General features: G+C 45.3%; 1 protein-coding gene across 2 annotated transcripts in view; it reads left to right on the plus strand.

The window, feature by feature from the left end:
• Positions 1-810: 810 nt before the first annotated feature.
• Positions 811-27,566, plus strand: part of FAM120C (family with sequence similarity 120 member C) — a 109,888-nt gene continuing 83,132 nt past the window's right edge. For both annotated transcript variants that reach the window (XM_004598304.4, XM_058658436.1), the window contains exon 1: positions 811-1,890. In XM_004598304.4, coding sequence (XP_004598361.2) covers positions 1,168-1,890 — 723 coding nt within the window. In that variant the 5' untranslated portion in view covers positions 811-1,167. The remainder of the gene's footprint in view (positions 1,891-27,566) is intronic.

Genomic DNA, 27,566 nt, shown 5'->3' on the forward strand with positions numbered 1-27,566 from the left:
ATGGGAGGAGCCTGCTGCAGATAGATTTCTCAAATGATTATGTCTCCATATGTCTGAAATTAGAGCCCTTGCAAGCTATTTTGAAAAGCTCCCAGACAGACTAATTGCCAATGAGGTTTGGAAATCAAGGCCTTCACCGCCAGCCATACTAGTTCATGGTACCGAAAAGATGCAAGTTGTACTTTAATTTGTGTGGCTGCTTATCTCCCAGAGCTAGGGCAGGAGATACCGACTTTTCCTTTGTCTCAACACTGCCTTGGGCAAATGAAGTCTGTTAAGTATCAGTATTCCTGAGACCCCAACTCTTGCAAACAGTATAGTAGCTAAACGGGGAGTTGCACAGACACGGTCATGGTTAGCATGTTTAATATCTCAAGTGTGTTCTTTCTCATTCATTAAAAACATGCTATTAGTTTTTCCACTGGGAGAAAATTCTCCCCTGTTGGGGGTTTTTACCTCACATTAGCTAAATTCCACCCATCCAGTCTACTTCTTTTCCCGAGATTCATCACTCCACTCCTCCCCACCCTCTTGCTGTCCCCAAACTCTTTTTCCTGGGAAAAGCGGTAAATACCCTGAAGGCACTCTGTGGGATGCAAGCTATTGGAGTGCAAATGCTCAACCCACATCAGCAGGCCCCGCCTCCTGCGAGCCTGGGAACGCAAGGCCTGACAGGGGTGGTAGTCCGGTGCCTCCACTGCATCCCGGTTCCACTGAGCCCAACACTACAACTCCCAGGATGCCTCTGATCCCCGCCCCGCCCCGTCGCCCCTCCTCCCGCTAGAAAGCGTGTACCACCGAGAAGACGAGGCAACATGGCTCCCGGAGGTGGAAGGCACAGGCTTCACCCGCTTTGCAGCGGTTAAGAACAGCCAGAGAGGAAAAAAAGCAATGAGACGTGACTAGAGCCCATCATCGCTTTTATCCTCGCAACCTCTTCTGAGTCCGGTCGGCCTGCCCCCGCTCCTCCGCACCCCATTCCAGCCTGTGCTCCCCTCCCCTCCCCGCCTTCATCCCACCGCTCCCAGACCCCTCCCCTCGGGAATCCTTTTCCCGCCCCCTGCCGCCCCCCGCGGAGTGCGCACGCGCCCGCCCCCAGCTTCGCGCCCTGCTCGCAGCCTTAGCCTGCTCGCGCAGCCTCCGTCTCATCTTGCCTGCCGACGAAGCATGGGCGTCCAGGGCTTCCAAGAGTTCCTGGAGAAGCGCTGTCCCGGGGCCGTGGTGCCCGTGGACCTCCTCAAGCTCGCACGCACGGTTTCTCGCCAGCAGCAGCACCAGCAGCACCACCAGCAGCAGCACCTGCACCTGCACCGCCAGCTGCCCCCGACGGCAGCCCTAGCGCCCGGAGCTCCTCGCACCACCAGGGGCTCCACGCCTCTGCAACCGCCGCTCCCGCCCGCTGCCTTTGGTGCCTATTCCGGGGGCGCAGGGCCGACCCGGCACCATCACCCCGCTCACCACTTCCACCACCACGGCCAGGCACCGCCCGGGCTGCACCCACCGCTGCCCCCGCCGCCGCCCCCACCACTGCCTGGTGCCAGGGTGCTGGTAGACGCGGGCTCGGCGCTGCCGCGGCTTTATGGCGGCTACCAAACGGATTGGGTGTGTGGCGGCCAATGGAATGCCATGCTGGGCTACTTGTCAGCGCTGTGCCAGGCTTGTGCCTATCCCGGCGGCGACGGCCTGGAACTGGTGGTCATGTTCCCAGGGGGCCTGGGCAAGGACCGGCTGGCCGAATGGGGCCGTCGGTGCCAGGCTGAGCGGCAGACAGCGCAACTGATCGTGGGACACGTGGGCAACAAGGGCACCCCTCCACCACGGGCCTGGTTCCTGCCACCGGCCTGCCTGAGCCACTGCGTGAGGCTAGCACTCATCCGCTTCCGGGTCAAGGTGAGGGAGGGGCCGGATCTTAAATAACACGCCCCACACCTGTTCCCTCTGAACTAAACACCTAACCACCTACCCGCTTCCCTGCCCCCCATCTATTCACTTACCTGCCCAATCGGCTAACCTGCTCCCCAACTACCCTCTGCCATCTTACGTCTCCTATCCCCTCCCCCTTCATACCACCTCCTGCTACATCTCTACCCGTGTCACCCTGGTGGCTTCTGTCACACTCTGGTAAGTGACCAGAGTGGACCAGCATTCAGTTGTTTGGCCTTTTTTCTCCCTCCTCCAAGTGATGTGACTTTCCCGCCCCGTTTGCAATTGGCATCTTCTCTCTCTTAAACCTTTGTTCTAGCAAATCAATGAAAAGGATGTTAATGGAACACCTTTCTTAAGCTTTGTTATTCTGTTTGCCTCGATTCTTTTTCTGTCCATCTGTCACTCAACCTTTTTCAGGCTTCTGTGCCCTCCTATGTTACCCTAAGGATGCGAGCAGGCCAAAAAAAAAAAAAAAATCCCACTGGTTTGAGTCACTGTTCAACACCTAGGGACCCACTGAGTGCCATGGCTTTGAAAAACATGTGAGGCTAGTTCTCGCCCTTAGGAAAGGACATCTGTACACACAGAACTGTGATCTCATGGTGTACATGTATGTGACTGTGTTTTGCTGCAGACAGTAAATATGGCAGCTGTTTGTTGGGAGTGCGAGGAAGGGAGGTCTGTGGGCTAAAATGGTTCCCAGGAGGCTTCCCTGGCAAAGTGGTGGCTCACCTGGCTCTTCAGGCATGCCTTGGGTTGGAATGGGCTACAGCTTTGGGGCTGGAGCGGGGGGGGGTTGCTTCAAGGGGGAAGAAGAAAATGACCAGAAGCACAAAGGAATATCAGCTGTGTGAGGCGCCCTGGGCATGTAGTTGGGCCAGTGCATGTGGGGCCCGGGGAAGTGCCTGGCAGCAGCCCCGCTTCTTGGCACCCCTGCTATTGCTCGGTGGCTTTGCCATAATCTGAGGTTTCAAGTTCCTACGTGTGGTGAATAGCAAGGCTGCACACTGTAAAGAGGGGGGCAGGAGGAAGAGAAGGATTGTTCAGGGTGGCATAGCCCTAAGGAGCAAACCCACTCTGCAGCTGAGGTTATGGGAGACATCACCACTCTAGTTTTGTGTTGGAAAGATTGATTTTGTTTTCATTGTAAAAGCATTTACAGACAAGAGGGACAGAGAGAAACATCTTCCATCCGCTGGTTCACCCTCCAAATGGCTGTAACGGCTGGAACTGAGCTGATCCAAAGCCAGGAGCCAGGAGTCTCTTCTGGATGTCCCACACGGGTGCAGGGACCCAGGGCTTTGGGCCGTCCTCAGCGGCTTTCCCAGGCCACAAGCAGGGAGCTGGATGGGAAGTGGAGCAGCCAGGACATGAACTGGTGCCCATAGGGGATGCTGCTGCTTGAAGGTGTAGGATCAGCCTAGTGAGCCACAGCGCCAGCCCTAAAAATTGCCACACTTAGGGATTCCCGACGTTGGGTGGAGTTATGGGGAGGAAGGAAATGGCTAAGAGCCTGGCTGAGCCCCAGAGAGGAGCTTGTAGCATTTGCAGTTTGTGGCCAGAATCCAGCCCCACTGGAGTCCCATGTGCCCAGCATCAAGTCTGCATAGGCTGAGCACATGATAGTTGGTTTTTTTTAAAAAAGAATTATTTTTATTGGAGTCAGATATACAGAGAGGAGGAGAGACAGAGAGGAAGATCTTCCGTCCGATGACTCACTCCCCAAGTGAGCGCAACAGCCGGTGCTGTGCCGATCTGAAGCCAGGAACCAGGAACCTCTTCCAGGTCTCCCACACGGGTGCAGGGTCCCAAGGCTTTGGGCCGTCCTCAACTGCTTTCCCAGGCCACAAGCAGGGAGCTGGATGCTGGCGGGATTAGAACCGGTGCCCATATGGGATCCAGGTGGGTTCAAGGCGAGGACTTTAACCACTAGGCCACGCCGCCACACCCAGTGGTTGGGTTTTGCTAATGAAAGATCTAGTCATGTTTGGCCTGAGGAATGGAACAAATGGAAAATGGTCTCATTTGCTTGCTCTGCTGACCAGACATGCTAAAGGAGATTCTTCCTGCCCAGCCATTCTTGCCTCCTTCCTTTTCACTGTTACCTCCCAGACTTGAGAGCTTTTAACCTGCTTGCAGGCCGTAGCAGCTAGTTGATGAAACTCTGGATACCAGGTTATCCTTAACAATGTAACAAATGAATAAATAATATCTGTTTTCCAAACGAGGAAACTGAAGCATGGTATGTTTAGAGCCTTTGCCCACTGGGCTTGGGGTTCTGGGGTTTGTCGCCATGGGGTCTGTTTCTAGAGCTCAAGCGCTTGAGACCAGAGCTCTAAGTTGAGTCTTTGGAAAGAGCCACTGTGATTTGCATCACTTCCAGATGCAGCTAAACTCACTCCTGGCTCCAAGCTAAAGACAGGTTCAGGTCCTTGATTTTGACTATGCCTTTCTTGTGCTTGCTGAGGCCTAAGTGTTCTGCTGGTTGCTGTGATTCAGAGGCAAATAAGTGGTCCTTGCCATCATCCATGAGGTCTGGGTTTCCTAAGAGACAGACTGGAAGCCCCATAGCAGATATTGTGTATCAGTTACAGATGATGTAGAATGTAGCCCCTTGGCAGGTGTGGTTAACTCTGATAAAGGGAGGTGAAAGTTGGGAAAGGCTTCAGGGGTTGCACTGAGTGGTGAGGAGGCCTGATGGTGGTCCAGGGTGTCGCCACCTCAAGTAATCAATCGTGAGCTCTCAGTAGATTTTCATTGGAGGTTGGCAGAACATGAACATTGGAATATTGATTTGTATTTTCTAAACTTTTTTAATACATACTTCATCTGTCAAAATTGGTTTGAAAGGCAGCAGTTTTGTTGTGTTTTGTTATACTTAACATAAAATCTCATTTGAAAAAATCCAGCAGATGATCCAAAAAAAATCAGATGAACATGTGATCAATCGAGGCTAGTACATGGTAGAATCTTAGTGGTAAATGGATGTTTACCAAAGAGTTATTTCAACTATGGCGTGTTTGAAGATTTTCATAGTAAAAGATTGGGGAAAATATTTCCAGCAGTCCATTTTAAGTTGCCAGGATCACTATTGGGGAAATGCTCCACAAAGCTAGATTCTAAACAACCGCTTGACTTCCATGTTCCTCATGTCTTCTGTGCTTTGGGTACAGGATACATGGTTGTCCCCTAAATGATAGGTCAGTGAGCCTAAGAGAATGGGTTGGAGCGACTTCCTGAAGCATGTCATGTGGCTCCAAAATTGCTTTGTCAAGTATCTGTCCCAGTTACCAGTGAGGTTCTCTTGCTTCCGTCACTGGCTGTTTTGCTGGTGGAGCAGTGGAAAAACTGGACGCGATGAAGACTTGGGATGACTGATTGTAGTTTACAGTGTCGCACTGTGTCGTTGGCGTGGATGATCTGTGTTCCGTTTCTTTTCACTGCTGGATCTCTCCTCTCCTTGGTGGTGTTCTTCAGGCTCTAAAGAGAGCACAAAGTAGTCTCACGCTTCTTTAGATTGAGGATGGAGAACATGGAGGTTAACTGATTAAATAGTAGAGAAGTTTCTTGTTTGCTTATCTGTTCAGCAGTAGACATTTGGGATGTCAATGGAAAGATTCAGTGTATATTGCTGGAATGAATTTTCTCATGTGGTTTCTTTTATGTGCTCAACAGTGCTTTGTGAATGGTCACGGTTAGGGGTAGGAAGATTTAATGAATGTACAGATGGCTTGCTGGGTCTCTTGCTAAGGGTTTCAGAAGTAAACTAAAGCAGTTTTAGACTGAATCAGGAAATGATGTAGGGTGATTACGGGAATGAATGCTTTATTTTTGTGAAGGTATATATTAGAAAGATACTTAGCACATGAAACTCAGCTATAGGTTTTTTAGTATGGGGCTAATTACAGGAAAAAGAATTTTTTTTGAACAAATATTAAACTGCAGTGATTAGATGTGGCGGAAAACATGTTGTTAGTCCATGAACAATGAGATCTTGAGAAGCCCAATGCTTCTCATCTTGTGCTTCGGTTCTCCAGAATGCAGTAGAGCAATGGCTGCTCTGCTTCTTGACTGTTGACCTGTCCTCAGTCCTAGACGGTCTGAAAACTCAGGGACTTTTCTAGGTGCTTTAACTGCCAGGGAAAATGATTAAAATGTATCTCTTGTTACAGTCTGAGCAACAGCGGTATATAAAGTACTTTTTAAAAACCGTTTGTTTGAATGTCAGAGTTGACACAGAGAGAAGGAGAGAACTGGTTTACTCCTTAGATGGCTACATGGCCAGGGCTCCACCAGGCCACAAAAATGAAGCCAGGAACCAGGAGGTTCTTCCAGGTCTCCCCTATGGGTCGCAGAAGCCCAAGTACCTGGGCCCTATTTCCTGGGCCACTAGCAAGGAGCTAGATCAGAAGTGGACCAGCTGGGACTTGACCCATATGAGGTGCTGATATTATAGGCAGTGGCTTTAGCTGCTTTGCCACAAACCAAAACATTGCCCCATAAAGTACTTCTAAGTAGTTCAATGAATCCTTATGGGCTTGCAAGGTACATGGTTTTCTCCCCCATTTAAATTCGAGTAAGTGAGGTGCAAAGAGAGAAAATGATTTTCTGTGGTCTGGCACCATGAATTAGTGGCTGAAAAATCCTTGTTCTACACCTTTATTACTCAAGAGTCCCTTTCTACCCTGTTTCCTTTTTTTGGGGATGGGGCGGTACATTCTTGTGTAATACACATTTTTATTGGCTAGATAATATGGGTAGGTACATGCACAAAAACACTAATAAGTAGATTTATTGAGCACTTAGCTGGTGCCAGCATTGCTAAATGTACACTCGTGCCAATGCAAGGCAAATGTGTGAGCTCACTGCCAAGCCAGTGAGTCACATGGCGATGCTATAGGCATTCAAAGCGGCAGGCCCTTTCCTTGCTGCATTTCCAGTCTCCCCCTCAGATTTCTTTCACTTAGGCATGCACAAATAAACGGTAAAAAACAAAAACTTCTCCTTTCCTTTGTTATTCCCTGAAGCCATTAGCCTTAGCCCTTTCTTCCCTTTTTACCATTTTTGAAAAAGAATAATGAAGTGCCTGTTGCTGCTTTGTTATCTGATGTCACCACTCTGAATCTCCCACATCCATTCCCATGGCCTTGCAGCCTGTCTTTGAGCTCTGCCTTGCTTTGCTTCTACATTCTTGCCTCTGATTGTGAGTCTCTGGTTCTTTCTCCTCCTCTCCTTCCTTCCTCTTCTGCCTGCTGCCTTAACTATCAGTGCTTTCAAGGCCTCTGTCCTAGTCACACTGCTTTGCTACATTTGTTTCTTCAGCAGTATCGTTCGGACTGGAACTATGTCTGGATGATTTCTGTAGCTCTCTAGCCCCACGTATTTCCAGCTCTCAGATATCCAAGGTGAAATTCACTCTTGCTCCAAAACTAGTTCTGTTTCCAGTGATTGTTTTTTAACAAGTGGTATTTTTTTTCGCACATTTCATTTTGGATACCACAAAATCCTCACTTCTTCAGTCTGTCAGTTCCCACATTGACTTATTCAGCAAATCTTCACAGGTTTATCTGAAAATACTTCTGAGTCCAGCTACTTACCTGCTTCCTGTTCCTTTATTGGACTGCAGGCCCCCGTTAACTATCTGAAAGGAAGCAGTTCAACCTGTTTCTTCCCCATCACATTCCCGGGCTCCATCCATCCACCACATCACTGTCAGACATGTGAGGGGACCTTCAGAAAGTTTATGGACATTGTGTATTATGAAAAAACTATGCCTGAATTTCAAACGTTTTGCACTGAAATGATTTTTAGATCCCGTTTCCTGTGAGTGAGCTGTCTGATGTCCCCTGATAGCATCCTGAAGGCCCTGGCTGACAATGTTGCATGGCCAGAGGTAGGCACTGGCTCGCTGTGCCTTTCTCACCAGACCCACGCATCTCATCCTGGCGCACAGCGTGCCTTTCGTACACAGTCTCCTCACAGAGTCTCTTCAGGCCACTCCTGTGCTCATTTGCTCCCAACAGCCGCCCCAACCATTCCTAACTTTCTTTGCTTAGACATGCCATGGCCTCTCACACAGTGCTTTTCTTACATAAAAATCGGCCTTTGCATAGCACGTTCCTGTTCAAAAGTTGCCACTGTGAACTCTGTCCCAGCCAACCTCTGAGCTTCCTTCGCCTGTGCTACCAGCAATTCTGTTCCTAACTCCTCTGATATCCCCCTACATGCACCGTATTTTCTCATGTTACATACATTTTTCTTTTAAATGAGTTTTGAGAGGGCAGAGCATTTGCTGTAGGGCTTGACACAGTCTACACAACAATGGTTGCTGCAATGGAGAGTGCTTGTTTGACTGTAGAGGGCTTTGAAGGTCAGGTAGGTGAGAATTTGAAATGTTTGTTTTATAATGTTATATGGTAATTCTATGTAAATCAACTCAGATTGCAAAGTAAATTACCATATTTTTTTCCTGTAGAAATTCTAAGAATCACTTTGCAATGCAGTTACACGGTGTACTGCTCTTTGCTCTTTGCATGATAGCGCACTGGTGTGCAGGCCCTGCGTCCTGTGTGTGTGTGTGTGTGTGTGTGTGTGTGTATATATATATAATTTTTTTTTTGCTGCTCCACTTCTGATCTACCTGCCTGCTACTGCGCCTGGGAAGGCAGTGAGAGATGATCGGGATGTTTGCAAATCTGCCACCCATGTGGGAGACATGCATGGAATTCCAGGCTCCTGTTTGGCCTGGCACAGCTGCAGCTTTTGTAGCCATTTGGGAGTGAACCAGGAGCTGGAAGAGAGCTGTTCTCCCTCCCTTGATGTCTCTTCCTCCCTACCCCTATAATACATAAATAAATAAAACTTAAGATGTAGCTACCTCATGGATTAAGTGTCTGCCATAGATTTATTAGGTCATTTACTTTTCACAGCAACCCCCATAATGGGTATTAAGCATTAAAATTTTTTTTTTGCTTTTTAAAAATAAAAGTATTTATTTTTATTGGGAAAGTAGATTTACAGAGAGAAGAGGAGACAAAGAGGAAGATATTCCATTCATTAGTTCACTCCCCAAGTGGCCATGTTGACTGGAGCTGTGCCCTTCTGAAGCCAGTAGTAAAGAGCCTCCTCCAGGTCTCCCACACGGGTGCAGGGTCCCAATGCATTGGGCCGTCCTCGACTGCTTTCCCAGGCCACAGGCAGGGAGCTGGATGGGAAGTGGAACAGTCAGAATAGGAACCAGGGCCCAACCATATTTTAATATGAAGAAGTTTTTAACATTTATTAGTGTTCCCATTTCCTGGTTCACTCCTCAAATTCTTAAAATGGCTAGGACTGGGGGTTAGGGTGGTTGAAACCTGGAATTGGAAACTCAACCCAGGTTTCCCATATGGTTGGCAGAAACTCAATCACTGGACATTACTGTGGCCTCTTGGGGTCTGCTCTAGCAGGAAGCTGAAATCTGTAGCTAGAGCTGAAAATGCAAGCCAGGTATTCTGATGTGGTTGCCTTAATTGCTAAGCTAAATGTCCACTCACTGTAGTTAAAATATTAGCAGGCTCAGCACAGTCATGCACGATTGTGCTGCTAGAACATGATTAGTTTGAGATTTGAGCCCTAGTCTGTTTGACACTGGAAACAATATGGTTACATTTTGTTGAAAGATTTGTTTGTTTGAAAATCAGAATTACAGAGAGATCTTTGGTCCAGTGCTTCCCACCCAGATAAGCTGTAATGAGCAGTGTGGAGCCGGGCTAAAGCCAGGGGCTGGAGGCTTTATCCAGGTCTCTCCTGTTCCTAGCAGGGACACAAGTACTTAGGCCATGCATCTTTCCCTGGTTTTCCCGAAGCCTTAGCAGGAAGCTGGATCAAGTTGGAGCAGCCAGGACATGAACCATGCCCATATGGGGTGCAAGCATTGCAATCAGTGGCTTTACTCAGTATGCCACTCCGGTTCAGTTGCATTTTGTTTTTTTCTATTTATTTTCTGTTATTTATCTGAAAGGTTGAGAGAGAGATCACTTTTCCTCCCATGTGCTTGTTCTCCAAATGTCCACAGTAGCCAGGGCAGGTCAGGTCAAAGCCAGGATTCTGCAAACTGCATTTAGGTCTTCCAAATGGCTGGCAGGAGCCCAGATACTTAGACTGTCTTCTGATGCTTGTCAGGACTGTTAAGGAGCTAGAGATCGGAAGGCCAGCAGGTGGGAATTGGATGGGTGTTGCTATGTGATACAGATGTTACAATTGGTGGTTTACCCTGCTGTGCCACAGCACTGGCCCTGAAATACTCTTTCTTATGTTTAGGTTGTATAGCTTGAGTTTGTAGCCCTGATCTAGTTATGTAACTCTAGGGAAGTTTAACTCTTTTGTGTCTTGGTTCCTTCATTTGGAACGATGAGGGTAGTCACAATATCTCCATCATAGATGTTATCAGAAGCATTGAGTGATTGATCAGAAGTGCTAGAGCATTATGGTGCATAGTATATGGCACAAAAGTAGCAGCTATGGTTATTGAACCGAGATATCATGTGTGTGAAATCAGACATTGGTCATCTTATTCTCAGGTTTTAAGTTTAGCGCAGTATGAAATGCACACTCCATGATTTGCCTCCCAATATCTAGACTCATTTCACTCAATATTTCCTTTTAAAATTAACTAGCTTTTTTTGCAAGAAAGCTTTTTTTTTTTTAAGAACATTTTACTTATTGTATTGGAAAGTGAGATATACAGAGGAGGAGAGACAGACAGGAGGATCTTCTGTCCGATGATTCACTCCCCAAGTGACCGCAACGGCTGGAGCTGAGCCAATCTAAAGCCAGAATCCTGGAGCTTCTTCTGGGTCTCCCACACGGGTGCAGGGTCCCAAAGCTTTGGGCTGTGGGCTGTCCTCAACTGCTTTCCCAGGCCACAAGCAGGGAACTGGATGGGAATTGGAACAGCCAGGATTAGAACTGGTGCCCAAATGGGATCCCGGCGCATTCAAGGTGAGGACTTCAGCCGCTAGGCCATCGTGCTGGGGCCCCAAGAAAGCTTTCATCTACTTGTTTCACTCCCCAAATTCTTACCAGTGGCCAGGGCTGGACTGCAAGCAGAGCTAGGGACTGGGGACTCACGCCTGGCCTCCTGTATGGATGGCAGGAATCCCTGTCAGAGCCTGCTGTAGCAGGAAGCCGGAGGCAGGAACTGCAGCTGGCAGTCAAGCCCCGATGCGCCGATGTGGGACGTGGGTATCCTAGTTACTAGGCCAGTTGTGTTGAAGAACGGGTTTTGTCTGTTCAATCAATATTTATTTGACTCCTATGTGTACCAAGCAGAGACCAAGACTGTGAAGATGTGAATGAAACAGACTTCTGAGCTTATGAAGCTTATAATCTATTGGGAAAAAACACAGTAAAGAGGACAAAACAGTTAATATTTTCCAGAATTGTTGTGACTGACAGTGAAGCAGGTGAGTGAGATAAGCGTGTTGAGGTCCTGGGTGCCACAAGAAGCCTGTAGTCCAATAGCGGAGGCAATTGAGAAAATGTAGTCGGCGCTTTTAGTATTATTTCTGTGGCTCTTCTTATTGGCCTGGATCATAACCAGTAAATGATAGAGCCATATTTGCGTACCAGACACCAAAACCTTGGCCTTGCCATATAGGAAATTCTTTTTTTTTTTTTTTTAAGATTTATTTTTTTTTATTGCAAAGTCAGATATACAGAGAGGAGGAGAGACAGAGAGGAAGATCTTCCATCTGATGATTCACTCCCCAAGTGGCTGCAACGGCCGGTGTTGCGCTGATCCAAAGCCAGGAGCCAGGAACTTCCTCCAGGTCTCCCACGTGGGTGCAGGGTCCCAAGGCTTTGGGCCGTCCTCAACTGCTTTCCCAGGCCACAAGCAGGGAGCTGGATGGGAAGTGGGGCTGCTGGGATTAGAACCAGTGCCCATATGGGATCCCGGCGCATTCAAGGCAAGGACTTTAGCTGCTAGACCACGCCGCTGGGCCCAGAAAATTCTAAAGGTTGTGGCAGAGATAGCAAACTGTCAGCCCATTTCCACAAACGATCCATGCCCATATTTTTGTCTTGGCCTCCACATTTTTCTTTTTTTTTCTTTCTTTTATGATTTATTTATTTGAAAGGCAAGGTTACAGTGAGGGAGGAAGAGATACACATGTTTCATTCCCTGGTTCACTCTCCCAGTTAGCTGCAGTGGCAAGAGCTGGGCAGGTCCAAAGCCAACTGCCAGGAACAACGTCTGGATGCATGGCCCCATGCATTTGGGCCATCTGCTGCTTTTCCAGACCATTAGCATGGAGCTGGATCAGAAGTAGAGCAGCCAGGACTCGAACCAGCACCCATATGGGATGCTGATTTTGCAGGTGGCAGCTTTACCAGCTACGCCAAAAGACTAGCCCCACTGTTTTTTTTTTTTTTTCTGAAAGGCCTTTTGTTTTTATTGTCATGAATGTTCACCAGAATCTGTAATGAAGAAATAGCTTTGTACTGATTTATTAAATTATCTAGTTGTACAAGTTTAACAATTGTCATTTTCTGCTGTCACTTCTCTTGCATTAGATGAACAACTTTTTAACAAATCAGAATTCTGGGCCAACTTCTAAACATTGTGAAGTGTTGCAAGAAGGCTGACTTTTCAACTATTAAGATATTAGATCCTCAGGCAGTACCAGTTGCCTGTTTTTGGCAAGCCACCTTGTCTTCATTTCTTAGTGTCTCTATTTCATGGGATCCCCATCCAAGTGCAAATTGTTCATGGTAGATATGTTCTACAGTGACTCTAAATGCTTACCACTTTGTGGTATTCATACCCTTGTGTAATTTCCTGACTCCGGTATGTGGGCTGGACTTAGTGGTTTACTTCAAATGAGCCAAAGCAATGGGATGTTGCTTTCAAGGTATGTATGTATGTATGTATGTATGAATGATATAGTACATACATAAGTATGTATATTTAAAGAAACAAACCCTGCAACTTGCACCTTGCTTGCATTCTCTTTCTCTCTGGCTCTTCTTGCTTGATCTCTCTGATGAAGCAAGCTGCCATGTTGTGAACTGCCCTCTGGGAAGGTCCGCGTGGAACCGAGGGCAGCCACCAGCCACCAACCCGCCAGAAGTTGAATCCTGCCAACAGCCACGTGAGTGAGCTTGGAAGTGGATCCTTCCCCAGTGAAGCCCTGAGAGGACTGCATCCCAGCTGACAGTTTGGTGGCAAGCCCGTGAGAGACCCCGGGTGCAAGGGCCTGCAGTGCTGTGCCCACAGCTATTCTGAAATAATAAATGTTGATGGCGCTTATACTTTTGTCTAATAGTTTTGATGAACAGGAGACATTTCTTGTACCCACCTCTTTCAAGTGAAAAAGAAATGGTACAAGAAACTCGTCACATTTCAAAGGAGACAGTAGAGAACCCATTTCTTTGTGGGATGGATGCATTTTCCTCCATATCTAAATAAAATGTGTCTGTTGAAAGACTTCAATTTCAGATACCAGTTAAACATAACAAAGCTTAGTAAGAAAATATGACCAGTATCCAAAAATGAGAATAACTTTAAAAAATATTTTACAATTTTACCAGGCTGTGTGTTTGAATATAGAAGCAATGCTTCTATGGAATAGTTATGTGCTAAATGAAAAAAAAAAATCCTACGCTGGAAAGGCTGTTTTCTAAGCAGTAGTTTTACTAAAAAGTGTACACTGAATGGATCCAAAATTACATCATAAGCATGCATTTGCAAAGGTTAGAAATACTCTTGCTTAGGGAGTTGACAAAGAGTAGATACTTTTAGGAAAAATAACACAAGAAGTCCATTTATCTAAAGTTTTGCACCTGACACAGCAAGTATAAACACCACTCACATAGCTGTCCACTTAGCTGTATATGTAGCTTAATGGTGCTCAAAGTATGCTCTTTGACCAACTTCATAGCGATACAAATTCCTAGGACCTGTCCCAGACCTACTCGAGCAGAAGCTAGGGAGAGGGTTCATCTGTCTTTGAACAAGCCCTCCAGCAAATTCTGATTCAGGCTCAGTTTTGAGAACTGCTGCACCCAAGTAAAATATGTGTGCTAAGAATGTCAGTGTAACTCAAGTCTTCAATTTACAGCCAGCTCCAGGTACATCTGGAAATGATCTAGTTTTGTGTGTTTTTCAAAGTCCTGGAAAGTTTGATACCAGCTGGTCGGAATACTTGTGCAATACTGTTACTGTTGGACTTTGGAAACCTAAATTTGAGGCAGAAGCCCTTTGCAGAGACTTAAAATTATCACTGTAGCAGCATTCAGGATTAATTTTGTGCTGGCCAGGAGCTGGTAAGGAACGTTGTGGTGTGCTCCAAGCACAGCTGAACACTTTGCTGAATGAATTACTAGGTGTGTGTTTACAGAAATTGCCCTGTTAACATAAGTTGGAGGGCAGTTGGCTTGGTGGAAGCACTGTGCTCAAGGTACTGAAAAAGGTAACTTGGTGGGCATTCAACCCATCTGCAAAGATTGAAATAAAACATTTGCCTTGTTTCGTTGGCGTTGACTGCTGTCTAGACATTTTGGCTAAAAGCAGGTTGTTCACTAATACTTTTGTAAACATACAATTTGTTTTACTCATTCCTCGCAGAATTATGCCTTTGGGAAACTCATTTGGCAAAAGAGAAACTGGCTGACCTTCCTTTGCTAAAATTAATTTCCGAGAAATGGAAAGTGATGGCCTGACTTACATTCCCATACTTGTGGAGTTGTATACTGGGTTCCAGAAAACATTTTCTGACATTTTCTGAAAATGAACTAGTGTTGTTTAATTAGTCTTTCTAAATTAACATTCCTTGGGTGAAAGAAGAGTTACAATGGAGATACAGAATTACCATACTATGATACTGAAAATGAACCATGATGTCATTGATCAAATTTTCTGCGACTTTCTTGGTGCTAGTTACCCTACTGCACTGTGCCAAACATCTGGCCAGTGATGTGGCAGAGCATGTGATAATGGCTTCCCACATGCGCGCCAGTTCGACTCCTGGCTTCTCTGCTTCCAATCCAGCTCCCTTGCTATTGCACCTGGGAAAGCAGTGGACAAATTGAAGCCAGGAGCCAGGAGCCAGGAACTTCTTTTGGGTCTCCCATATAGGTGCAAGCACTTGGGTCACCTGCTGCCTTCCAGGCCCCCTAGCAGGTAACTAGATCAGAATGGAGCAGCAGGATTCAAATTGGTGCCCATATGGGATGTCAGTGTCACAGCCGGTGGCTTTAGTCATTGCACCAGAATGCCATCCTCAAAATGCCTATATTTCTAACCAACTGTTTCTCATTATGAAATTGGGTGAAATAGAATCACAGTGGAAGCATCCAAGGGTAAATTCTGTGTTGCATACTGGGAAAAAATATGTAAGACCTAGCATTGACCAACTCCTGGCACATAAAGACATCAGGCCTCTGATTCTAAGTCAAAGGATATCAGACTGAACCAAATGTAATAATCAAATTTTTTCTATTTTAAAACTTGTTTTTCATTTCGAATGTAAACTCCCATATCTTGCATGTATATATTGTTAACACATAGTTTGCTAAAAAAATAATAAATAAAATTACACTTCTGGAACTTGATCTTTGTTAATTCAGCCCCCTCGATTCATTCGTATTAGCTGCCCACTCCTGTGAGTATTTGCAGGCAAGGACTCTTGGAGATGTCTTGTCATCTAGCCTTTGCTGTCTTCTTTACCAAGGCAAACTCTGAAGAGCCCTGGAAGCTGCCGGTTTGGTCCTGAAAATTTGCTTTGGGCAGAACAAATGCCAATCTTGGGTGATTCCGGAGGACCTCTAGACAGCAGTACTTGCCATAGATTTTTCTGAACAGATATGTTGTAGCCAGTTTTTCCAGAGCTTGTGTGTCAGATATTTTACATTAATTTCTTGCATTCAGGTAGGAATGAGCTTATATCTACATCCTGAGTGACTTAACTCTCCCAATTTCAATTTGGACATAGGTCTGCCAGATGACAAGAATTTTCTGCTGTCTACTGCTTACAAAAATCAATAGCAGAGTACAGTCTCTAGCTCACACACAAACGGCACCAGGTTAGAACTCTTCCTTTGGTTCTGCTACGTGATAAAAATAACACCCATAGAAAGAGGCCAGCTCTTGGGGAAGAGTTAATCGAAGTACTGAGATGCCAGTGAAGATGAGCATCTAATAGTGTATGCTGATCATTGAGTCTCTACTTGAAACCTCTGCCTTTAATGCTGTATTCCACGCCTGTTTTCATGTGGGTAATTAACATATCTGCAGCTGGAAGAGACGGACAGTGTATCAGTGTCAGGGAATGAGCCGTGATGCTTTTCTTGCTCCTGTTCTCCATTGTTCTTTCAGCTGATTGGTTCTCAGTGTAGTCAGCTTAATGGTTGTTGTGCTCCACGGTGTGTAATGATGAACATTTGCCTCAACAGTAGTTTCATCCTGATTCGATAGACTTCAGAGCATTAGGGCTTTGCAGAGGAGATAATAAATCAGTCACTCCAAGTCTCCTTTTAAGATGATGCTTCCTTTCCTTTTCTTTGGCCTTGAAATTGAGGTCAGATAAGGAAAGTAGCCCACTTGAGTGGGGCACCCGGTGGTGTATTTCATATGGTGGATGGGAGGGAGGCTAAGATCCCAATAGAATAGGAAGTAAGCTGGAAGGAGTCATGGTACAAAACTTTGAAGATAGCATTGTTTCTTGGTTCTAAAGTTAAATAGCAAGCAAGCAAGCGTTAAGCTCTTTCTATGGTCCAGGCAGTGTGTTAGAGATGGCTGCAACGCAGCTCCGCCACGAGGGAGTGGACCATCTCAGTCCTGTTTATGCCCCTGTGTTTATTGTGTTGTGAATTGATCGGAGTTTTGTATTTGCTCAGTATTCCAGGTGCTTTTATTAGAGAAACAACACTATTGATAACAGGAAGATTATTTTGAAAATCTGGCCTAACTGTATTCATAGCCAAGTTCTGCCACATTGGTAGCGTGATGTGGGGCAAGTTATTTAAATTTTTCGGGCTTCTGTATTCCATATTTGAAAAGGCAGTAAGAGGGCAATTAATGTGATCCCCGTTTCATAGGATTAGGAGGACAAATGAGATGTTCCTAAATTGCTTAGCTCCATGTCTGTCTTGAAGTATTTTTATAGCATTCGAATTATAGAAAGAGTTCTATCCAAATGCCTGCAGTAGCCAGGCCTGGCCAGGTTGAAGTCAGGCGTTGGGAACTTAATATGGGTTTCTCACATGCCTGCAAGGATCCAACAACTTGGGCCTTCTGCTTTCTCAGGCTCATTCATAGAGAGTTGGATTGGAGGTAGAACAGCCGGGACTTGAACCAGCATCCATATGTTATGCTGTTGCTGCAGACAATGGTTTAACTCTCTGTGCCACAACACTGGCCCCCTGCCTGTCATATTAATCACTACCATGTCAGCTCTGCTAAAGCAGGTGTATTTATTCATTTCTATATCCCAACCCAACTATATCAGCACTTGGCTGAAGAAGTACTGGTTGAAAGCTTTTTTTTAAAATTAATTTTATTCATTAATTACATTGTGTTGTAATTTTGTAGGAACTGGGATTCTCCCCACCCCTCCCCACACCCTCCCCCCATGGTGGGTTCCTCCACCTTGTTGCTTAACCTTAGTTCAAGTTCTGGTTGAAAGTTGTGTGACTATTGTATATATTGGAGATACCACAGTGAGTAAACAGATTTTTAAACCCTAGCCATGTTGAAGCTCACTTCCTAGGGAGCTTTTACATGTTGTATTTTAAAAAGATTTATTTGTTTATTTATTTATTACTTTTTTGAAAGGAGAGACAGAGAATCTTCACCTGCTGGTGCGCTTCCCGAATGGCTGCAACGGCCAGGCTGAAGCCAGGAGGTGGTAGCTTCTTCTGGCTTTTCCAAGTTCGTGCAGGGACCCAAGCACTTGGAACGTCTTCAGCTGCTTTCCCAGGTGCATTAGCTGGCAGATGAATTGGAAATGGAGCAGCTTGGCCTCAAACTGGCGCCCTGTGGGATGCCAGTGTGGCAGGTAGAGGCTTAACATGCTGTGCCATGATGCCAGTCCCTCCTAGGTATTTTTCATAGTAAATCTTCAACTAAAATATTTCTAAATAAAACAAACTATGACATCAGGGATACAAGCTCAGGTTGAAGAGAGAATCACCCATCCTTTCTGGTTATTGGGTGCTTTTTTCATTTACCCAGGACAAAGTTTAAGGAGCATATGATTTGAAAGCCACTGCTTTAGACTATTTCAGGGTGGGAAATGAGGCATTCAATTTCTTAGAGAGTGGTTGTCACTCAACTTTTATGAATAGATTTCAGTTCCTCTAAAAGAAGTCACCCCACTGGGAGGTTCGGTGTCTCCCTTGTGTGCTCACAGTACTGTGTGCTTACAGGTTCTCACGGTTGTCTTACTCTGCGCTGCCTGCACCTTGGCACTTAGGAGACCCTTGATGCCTAGTCCTGAAATGAATGGCGAACCAGCAATTAAAAGCTATAATCAATTGTTCAGACTCTCACTTCCTTTAGAACTCAAATTTGCTGCTTTTCTATTTCATTTCTGTGCTATGGTTCTGGTTTCTCTAAATCATTGTACTGCCTGGGAAATAGCAAGACTCCAGCAAGCTGGACCACATTGGGCCAGACACTGGAGATGTGTGTGCTTCTAGGTGGTGGCAGTGAGCATGCGTGTGTGAGTGGAACCAGGGTGTTCACTCTTTTGGTGGTCATGTGGCTGGAAGAGTATTTGTTTGCCTTGGTCAGAATGCAGCGACCGTCGGTCATTCTAGCTTGTGTTATGTTGGGGAGAAAATGCCATGATATGTCATCTGTTTCTCAAGTTGGTCTTGCCATGAGAATCATTGGGCTTGTTGTTAAAAAGAGCTTTGCAACCTGACCCTGTAGCTGCCGAATCGACACTGCACGGGGGAAGTGTATAGAATAGCCGCTCTCTTCAGGGAGTGGAGGTAAAAGGACTTCTAGTTTTCACCATGACTCTCCTATAGATTTCTTTTTCTTCTGCCCTGTATGTGTTCTTTTATTCAGCTGTAGTTAATCTTTTGCATTAAGCTTGTGATTCATTGTACAAAATGCGTACAAAATGTTAAAAGGTATAAGAGGATATATAGTAAAGAAATATCCCCCAACCCCACCCCCCCACCCATTAGGTTCTTCTCCCAGAGGTGACCAGTAGCAGTTTGTTATGTATTCTTCCTGGGATACTAATTATATAAAAGCATACACATTTAATTATCTACATAAATATTTACTGTAAATGTTCAAATATTTTAAAAATCTACACTTGTAAAAACAAACAGCATGCAATAGCTGATGTTCTATACCTTGCTTTTATCATTTAATATATTGGCAATATTTCCATATGTGTACTTGTGTCTTGTTATTTTTTTATGGGTCTTTACTATCTCATTCTCTGAATACATTAGTTTATCTTATTCGTGTTCAGCAGTTGTAGGTGATACTGCAGGGAATATCTTCTACATTTACAAGGCTGTGTTCACACTTAAGCATTGTTGTTCCAAGTGTTTTATCTAAAAGATAACTCTTTGGCAGCACAATTGCTGGGTCAAAGGATATGGGTGCATGTGCACACGTGTGCGTGTGTGTGTGTTTAATTATTTGAGAGCAAGAAAGAAATCTCTTCCAATGCTCTGGTCATCTCCCCCCCACACACACCCACCCGCAACTGCAGTGGTGCCAGCTACCTGAGCCATCGGTGTTGCTGCCCGTCTGCATTACCGGGAAGCTGGGGGCAGCTATCAAACCCTGGCACCCACCCGCAACTGCAGTGGTGCCAGCTACCTGAGCCATCGGTGTTGCTGCCAGTCTGCATTACCGGGAAGCTGGGGGCAGCTATCAAACCCTGGGACTCCAGTGTGAGACTGGATGTCTTTAAGTGCTGGCCAAAGGCCCACCCCTCCTATGTGTGTTTCTGTTCATTGGGCTTGCTACTGTGCTCCTGAAATATGCTACCATTCATACTGCTGCCAATAACATTTGTGAGGGCCTGTTTTTCTCAACAATGTATTTTTTGCTAATCTTATAAATTACAATTTAAAAAATTGTTTTGACTTCTTATGAGTAAATTGATCATTTTTATATATTCATAAGTACATTGTATATCTCCTTTTGGTGACAATTTCTCTTGGATTGCTAAGGCTTTTTTTTTTCTATTAAGAAGATTGGCCATCTTTGCATTGTGAATTTTTTTTGTGGTTTGTCTTTTTTAAAAAAGATTTTTTATTTTTATTAGAAAGGCAGATTTACAGAGAAGAGAGAAAGAGAAACCATCTGTGGGCCTGGCGGTGTGGCCTAGCATCTAAAGTCCTCGCCTTGAAAGCCCCGGGATCCCATATGGGCGCCGGTTCTAATCCCGGCAGCCCCACTTCCCATCCAGCTCCCTGCTTGTGGCCTGGGAAGGCAGTTGAGGACGGCCCAAAGCTTTGGGACCCTGCACCTGCGTGGGAGACCAGGAAGAGGTTCCAGGTTCCCGGCTTCGGATCGGTGCAGCATCGGCCTGTTGCGGCTCACTTGGGGAGTGAATCATCAGATGGAAGATCTTCCTCTCTGTCTCTCCTCCTCTCTGTATATCCGGCTTTCCAATAATAATAAAATCTTCAAAAAAAAAAAAAAAAAAAGAGAAACCATCAGTTAGCTGATTCACTCCCTGAGTGGCAGCAATGAATAGAGCTGACCCCTTCTGAAGCCAGGAACCAGGAGCCTCTTCCAGGTCTCCCATGCGGGGGCAGGGTCCCAAGGCTTTGGGCCGTCCTCGACTGCTTTCCCAGGTTACAGGTAGGGAGCTGGATGGGAAGCAGAGTGGCCAGGACATGAACTGGTATCCATATAGTATGCCAATGCTTGAAAGTGGAGGATTAGCTTGTTGAGCCATGGCATAGCCCTCATCATCTGTCTTTTTAAAATATTTATTCATTTTTATTGGAAAGGCAGATCTACAGAGAGAAGGAGAGACAGAAAGATTCTCCATCCGCTGGTTCACATCCCATGTTGCTGCAACAGCCGGATCTGAGCTGATCTGAAGCCAGGAGCTAGGAGTTTCTTCCAGGGTCTCCCACACGGGTGCAGGATCCCAAGGCTTTGGGCCGTCCTACACTGCTTTTCAGGGCTACAAGCAGGGAGCTGGATGGGAAGTGGAGCAGCCAGGACATGAACCAGCGCCCACCTATATGGACTTTATCCACTAGGCTACCACAGTGGACCCCAACATTTGTCTTTTGAGTTTACTTACATTGCTTTCTCCCAAACAGAAATGTTTGAATTTTCTTTGTCATGAGGCATTCATGTGTTCACATCATGGCAATATTTGATTTTTTTCTTGTAGTTCATGGAATTGATCTTTTTGTTGTTGTTGTTACTGAATGTTCTCTTATAAAAGTCATGTACTAGCTAATGGTGAGTCCATTCTGTGAACTGCATGATTAAGGTGATTTGAGTTACACAAACCTAGTATAGATGCTATAGTCTACCATATTCCCAGGCTAAATGTCATCTGCATGCACAGACACTAGTTGATTTCCAAAAGTTCATGAGAAATTGAGTTAAAAGATTATGAGGGGCCCGGTGGCGTGGCCTAGCGGCTAAAGTCCTCGCCTTGAACGTCCTGGGATCCCATATGGGCGCCGGTTCTAATCCCGGCAGCTCCACTTCCCATCCAGCTCCCTGCTTGTGGCCTGGGAAGGCAGTCGAGGACGGCCCAATGCATTGGGACCCTGCACCCGCGTGGGAGACCCGGAAGAGGTTCCAGGTTCCCGGCATTGGATCGGCGCGCATCGGCCCGTTGCGGCTCACTTGGGGAGTGAATCATCGGACGGAAGATCTTCCTCTCTGTCTCTCCTCCTCTGTGTATATCTGGCTGTAATAAAATGAATAAATCTTTAAAAAAAAGATTATGAGGATTTCCCATGAAATTTTTGAAGCCCCTGTCCTATATATTTTGGCCTATTGCTCTGCCTATGGTCAACAGCACAACGTAAGATTAAAGAAGGGGTAGGAGAATTGACGTGATCAAGAGGATTCAGAGCAGGTGTGACACAGCGTGCTCTTGGACAGTAAGTTTTTTTGTAAGGAGTATACTCTGAAATAATAATAAAACATACATTGAAGTAGATACATAACCCAGCATTCATTTATTATCATTATGAAGTGTTAAGTATCATTGTACATATTGTACATAATTGACTGAAGATTTAGCAAGTTGGTTTATACCAGCCTCACTACAGTCATGTGAATGGCATTGCACTAGGCCATCAAGATGAATGTGATTTTACTAGGAAGGCAACAAGCATTTTCCCAGATTCATTATAATCTTATGGGAACACCATGATCTATGCTTCCCACCACTGCCCGAAATGACAGAATACATAGTATGATTATAATTGTATTCATCTTTTCAACACTCTGAGTTTCTGTGCAATTTCATCTATGGTGTCTTCTATTTTTTTAGAAAGAGATTTCTTTGGAAGACAGATTGGCAGAGAGAGAGGGAACGATGGAGACAGAGGTCTTCCATCTGCTGGTTTACTCCCCAAATCCAGGCAACATCCAGAGCTAGGCCAGGTGAACGCCAGGAGTCAGGAAGTGTGCAGGTCTCCCGTGTGCGTGGCAGGAGCTGAAGCCCTTGGGCCGTCATCAGTTGCCTCCTAGGCGCATGAGCAGGAAGCAGCCACTCCAGTCCTACATGGTAGCTTAAGCTCCTGTTCCAAAATGACGCCCTATTTTTAAAAAAGATTTAATTTATGTTGTTTGAAAGGCAGAAGTACACACACACAGCAGGAGACGGCAAGACAGACCCTCAGACCCTCTGTCTGCTAGTTTGTCCCCAGAATGGCTGAAATGGTCAGGGCCGGACCAGTCTGAAGGCAGGAGCTTCATCCGTGTCTCTCATGTGAGTTACAGGGCCGCAAGCACATGGACCAGCTTCTGCTGCTGTTCCCAGGGCATTAGCAGGATTCTGAATCAGAAGTGGAGTAGGTGGGATTTGAACCTACACCCATATGAGAAGCTGACTCTGCAGATGATGGCTTTTAACCACTACACCACAGTGTTGGCCCCTACTCTGATGCTCTTACGGCTACGTTGCTTAAAGTATGAGGTAGGAACTGCAGTTTTTTTCTCTTCAAATTATTCTTCAGGTATCCTGACACCATGTGTGAGTAATATCTGTTTGATCTATGCTTTTTTAAATTGAGGGTTTTTTCCCCAAGCAGATACATTGCATTTAAATGAAAGGAAAAAGGAGTTGCTTTAAATTCAAAGTTACCTCAGCCAAGCGCAGAATGTGGACCCTATTTGTGCCATGGTTTGAACAAACCTGCTTTCCTTCCCCCATCAGACATTTTGGAGGTAGTTGTGGGAGATACAGTAAGGTGAGGGTATTACAGTAGTGAGACACTTCATTTTATTGGGTGTGTTACCGTATTGTGATCATGTTATTTCTTAAAGTACTTAACTACCAGATAAATAATGCAGGATTTCTGAGTCAAGGAGTTTGATGTCTGGAATTTGCTTTGTAGTGTGCCAGACATGGCCACCAGCTGTGAAAAGTTACTCAGTATCACTAGTTGGAAAAAGAAATGGAAATTCAAAGCACGGTGCGTCATCACCTCACATCCGTTAGGACGGCAGCTCTAAAATCTACAAATCACACAGCAGACAGCTGTTGTGGGGGATGTGCAGATACTGGCACACTTGTACACTGTTGCTGGAACCGAAAAATGATGCAGTCGTTAAGAGCAGTGTGGAGGTTCCTCCAGAAAATATAACTGGAATTCCCGAGTCAGGAATTCTGCCACTTGGGATAGAAGTGAGAGAACTGCAGGCAGGATCTCAAAGATGTAGCAGCACACTGTTCACAAGAGCCCAGAACGGGAAGCAGCTCAAATGTCCCCGGGCTGAAGGGGTAAATGAAACGTGTGTGTGCGTGGTGAGCCCTGCCGCGCCAGAGTGGGACTCCGCGACACAGCTGGGCCGTGCACTTACAAGTGGGGATGGTGGCGCAGTTCACGTAGGTTTCTAAATACACAGGAAGAATATGCAAGAAGCAAGGGCCAAGTATTTGAAGAAAGAGTGACTTAACATTGGTTTCAATGAAAACTGGATATTCTTGTCCTGGGAGTTCATTATGTTCTCTGTATGTTTAAAATCTTCTGTAATAAAATGTTCTTAAAATGAGGACTAGAGGAGTGGGGCTTTGTGCACAAAACTGAATTTGAACCCTAGCCCCACTTTCAAAAATTTGAGACGTAAAAATCAGTCATGCTTAATGTATGCAGACAGGCACACAGTTGTCACCATTGTCTAATTCCAGAACTTTGGAAAGCTAAAAAGAGCCCTTATACCTACTAGCAATCACTCCTCATTATCTTCCCCTCCTCATGGTTCTATTTTGGGACATTTTATACATAAGGAGTCATGGAATATGTGGCCACTTTTATCTAGCGTATTTCATTTACCATAGTGATTTCCTGGTATATTTCGTTGTAGCATGAATCGTTACTTTGTTCCTTTGTGGCTGGGTAATGCTCCCTTATCTGAGTATATTACATTTGTACATTGTATATGACAGGCATTTGGGAGCTTTCTACTTTTTTCAGCTGTTATTTAAAAATTCATTTCAGGGGCCAGTGGTTGTGGTATAGTCGATTCAGCCACTACCTTCTGTGCCAGCAGCCCAAATGGACACCAGTTAGTGTTCAGCTGCTTCACTTCTAGTACAGCTCCTTGCAATTGTACCTGGGAAAGCAGAAGATGGTCTGAGTGGTTGAGCCCATGCCATCCACGTGGGCATCACAGATAAAAGTTCTGGCTTTTGCCATGGCCTGTGCCATCTGGGGAGTGAACCAGTGGCTAGTTCTCTCTCTCTCTCTGATTTTCAGAATAAATAAAAAAAAAAACACTTTTAAAAATAAAAAATCTATTTGGAAGACCAGCAAGACCAAGAGAAGTCCTGTGTCTGCTGATTCCCTTCCAAAATGACTCCTGTCTCCAACAGTGCATGCTCACAGAAAGCAGGACCAGAAACCGAGCTAGCGCTTGAACCCAGCTACTCCAATGTGGAATGCAGGTTCCCAAGCAGGTTTCTAGTCCTGTGTCAAACACCTGCCTTGACAATGTTTCTTTTTTCATTATTTGAGGGATGGAGAGAGAGAAAGGAAGATAGAAGAAGGTAAAGGGAGGGAGGAGAGAAAGATGCTTGCAGGAGGCGGATTGTTGGAAAGCAGGTGCCCCTGGGAGCTGGGAATGTACTGCAGGTCTTCCACCGTGGGTGGCAGGACCCCAATGATATAAGTCGTCACTTCTCCCTGCCATGGTTCATATTAGTAGGAAACTGTAATTGGGAGCTGGAGTTAGGACTTACAACCACGTACTTCCATGTGGGATGCCTAAACAACATCCTCAATGACATGGTAACTACTAGGCCAAATGCTCACCATGTGGACACATTTTTGTGTTGACATAGTTTTTCAATTTTCTTGTGGGTATATACCTAAGAGTGGAATTGCTTTATCATGTGGGTGTCATATAGGTCCATATATTTGGACCATCTTCCGCTGCTTTCCCATGTGCATTAGCAAGGAGCCAAAAGTAGAGCAGCCTACTCTGAAACCAGCATTCATTGGGAGTACTGGTAATGGGCTACACCACAACAATGACCCCCAAATTAATGTTTTATATTGGACCTTGGTTTTGGTGCACCCATCATATCCATGTTGTATACAGCTCCCCTTGCAGTAACCATTCAGCAGTTGTCTTGTTTGTCAGGTGTACCATGGTGGTATCAACGATGCTCTGATGTACTAACCCTGGTCTTCCTTAGTAATAAGCCCAAAGTACAAAAGTAATGATTCTGGCTGGCAATTTGAAAATAGCAAAGACAAGCTGCAAACTGTTCTTTGTAGTGAAGTATACATTCTCAACGCAGTAAAGATAGGAAAAACAAAGCCCTCCTATTCGGAGATTCCCAAGCTCAGAGGTTGAAAACAAAACGTCTTTCCTTGAATTTGTGAGGGAGGAAAAGTATGTTTTACTTAGTTTTTCTGTTACACCTGCAAATTGCAAAAGTTACAATGGTGTGCGATCACTAGTGAATTAGCATCAAAAGAGTATTAAAGGTAGGCATTTTAGAGCAAAACCAGTTTATATAGTGCTTAGTTTGAGGCATCCTCTGGGGAGTCTTGGACTGTGTCCCTTGGGGTGATGGGGGCCAGGAGCTACTGTACTAATGCCTCATGGTGTTATTGCAAAGTTAGTGGGCGTGAAGAAGTTTGGGAAGAGTGCATGGTGCATGGCAGGTGCTCAGTTGGAACCTAATACTGCTTTGCCGCTGGAGCAGTAGGTCAGCTGCCAGTCGGGGAAAGGTGTCCCTGTCATTCAGTCTGTGAACTATGGAATCCAGATGCTGAGAGGAGGCTGGCCTCCCATTGGCCACAGCTGCTTTTCTGCTCCCTAATCCCAGTAGATCTTTTGTTGCTCAATACCAGCCAACACCTGCTCTCTGTCTGCCCCTCCCCCCACGCACGTGCACACATACCTTCTGAAGTAAATCTAAAACTGGTGCTCTCAGAGGATGATGCTGTTGTCCATTCAGTTCTGTCACTGTGTCATCTGTCGTAAGTCCTGTAAGAGTGAAGAGGAAAGTATGATGAGGTTGCTCAACAGGCTAATCCTCCATCTTTAAGTGCCAGAATCCCAAATGGGCAGCGGTTCAAGTCCTGGCTGCTCCACTTCCACTGCTTATGGCCTGGGGAAGCAGTAGAGCATGGCTCAAGTCCTTAGGCCCCTGCACCCATGTAGGAGACCCCAAAGAGACTCCAAAGAGACCCCAAAGAGACTCCTGCCTCCTGTCTTCAGATCAGTTCAGCTCTGGCTGTTGCATCCAATTGGGGAGTGAATCAGCAGATGGAAGAGTTCTCTCTGTCTCTCCTCTCTATAAATCTTCCTTTCCCATAAAAAATATTTTTCAAAAAAGAAAATTTAAGCATTCTCTCAAATACATTACACAAACAAAACGACAGAAGGGGTCAGTCCTAGCCAAGCAGTTGATCTACAAGGGTATTTGAAATGTCGAGAGAGAGAGGCAGGAAGCCGTTCTGGGCCCAGAAAGCAGAAGTCAACGGCAGGAGCGTTCTTAGAAATGAGCGCTTTTATTTTTTGCTTACAATAAACAGGCTCAGAAATGATTGATTTTGTGCTGGTAATAGTGATTGCCTTGTGCTTGGGGACATTATTTGTGCATTTTGCCCAACAAGTGGTCCTTCCCAGTGTCCAATACAGCTGTCAGAGTTCCAAATCAACTCATTGGAGTACTAAAGAAAGCACGCCAGTATTCACACATGTGTTACTTGTCCTTCAAGAAGTATTATTGAAAGTTCTTATGAAACTTCTTACTTTCATTGTCCAGAAGTTAATCTTAAGGTCATGTAATTGTAAGCCAGATTTAAAAATATGTAATTTCTTTTTTGGAGCAATTGTCTACAACAATTAAATTGTATTATATTTATAAAAATGTGATGATTGACAGTAAATAATACATTCTATGAAAAAAAAAGAAATGAGCGCTGTAAGAGTGAGGCACTGGTGAATTCTGAAT

Source organism: Ochotona princeps, chromosome X (assembly GCF_030435755.1).
Source record: "Ochotona princeps isolate mOchPri1 chromosome X, mOchPri1.hap1, whole genome shotgun sequence".
NCBI lineage: Eukaryota > Metazoa > Chordata > Mammalia > Lagomorpha > Ochotonidae > Ochotona > Ochotona princeps.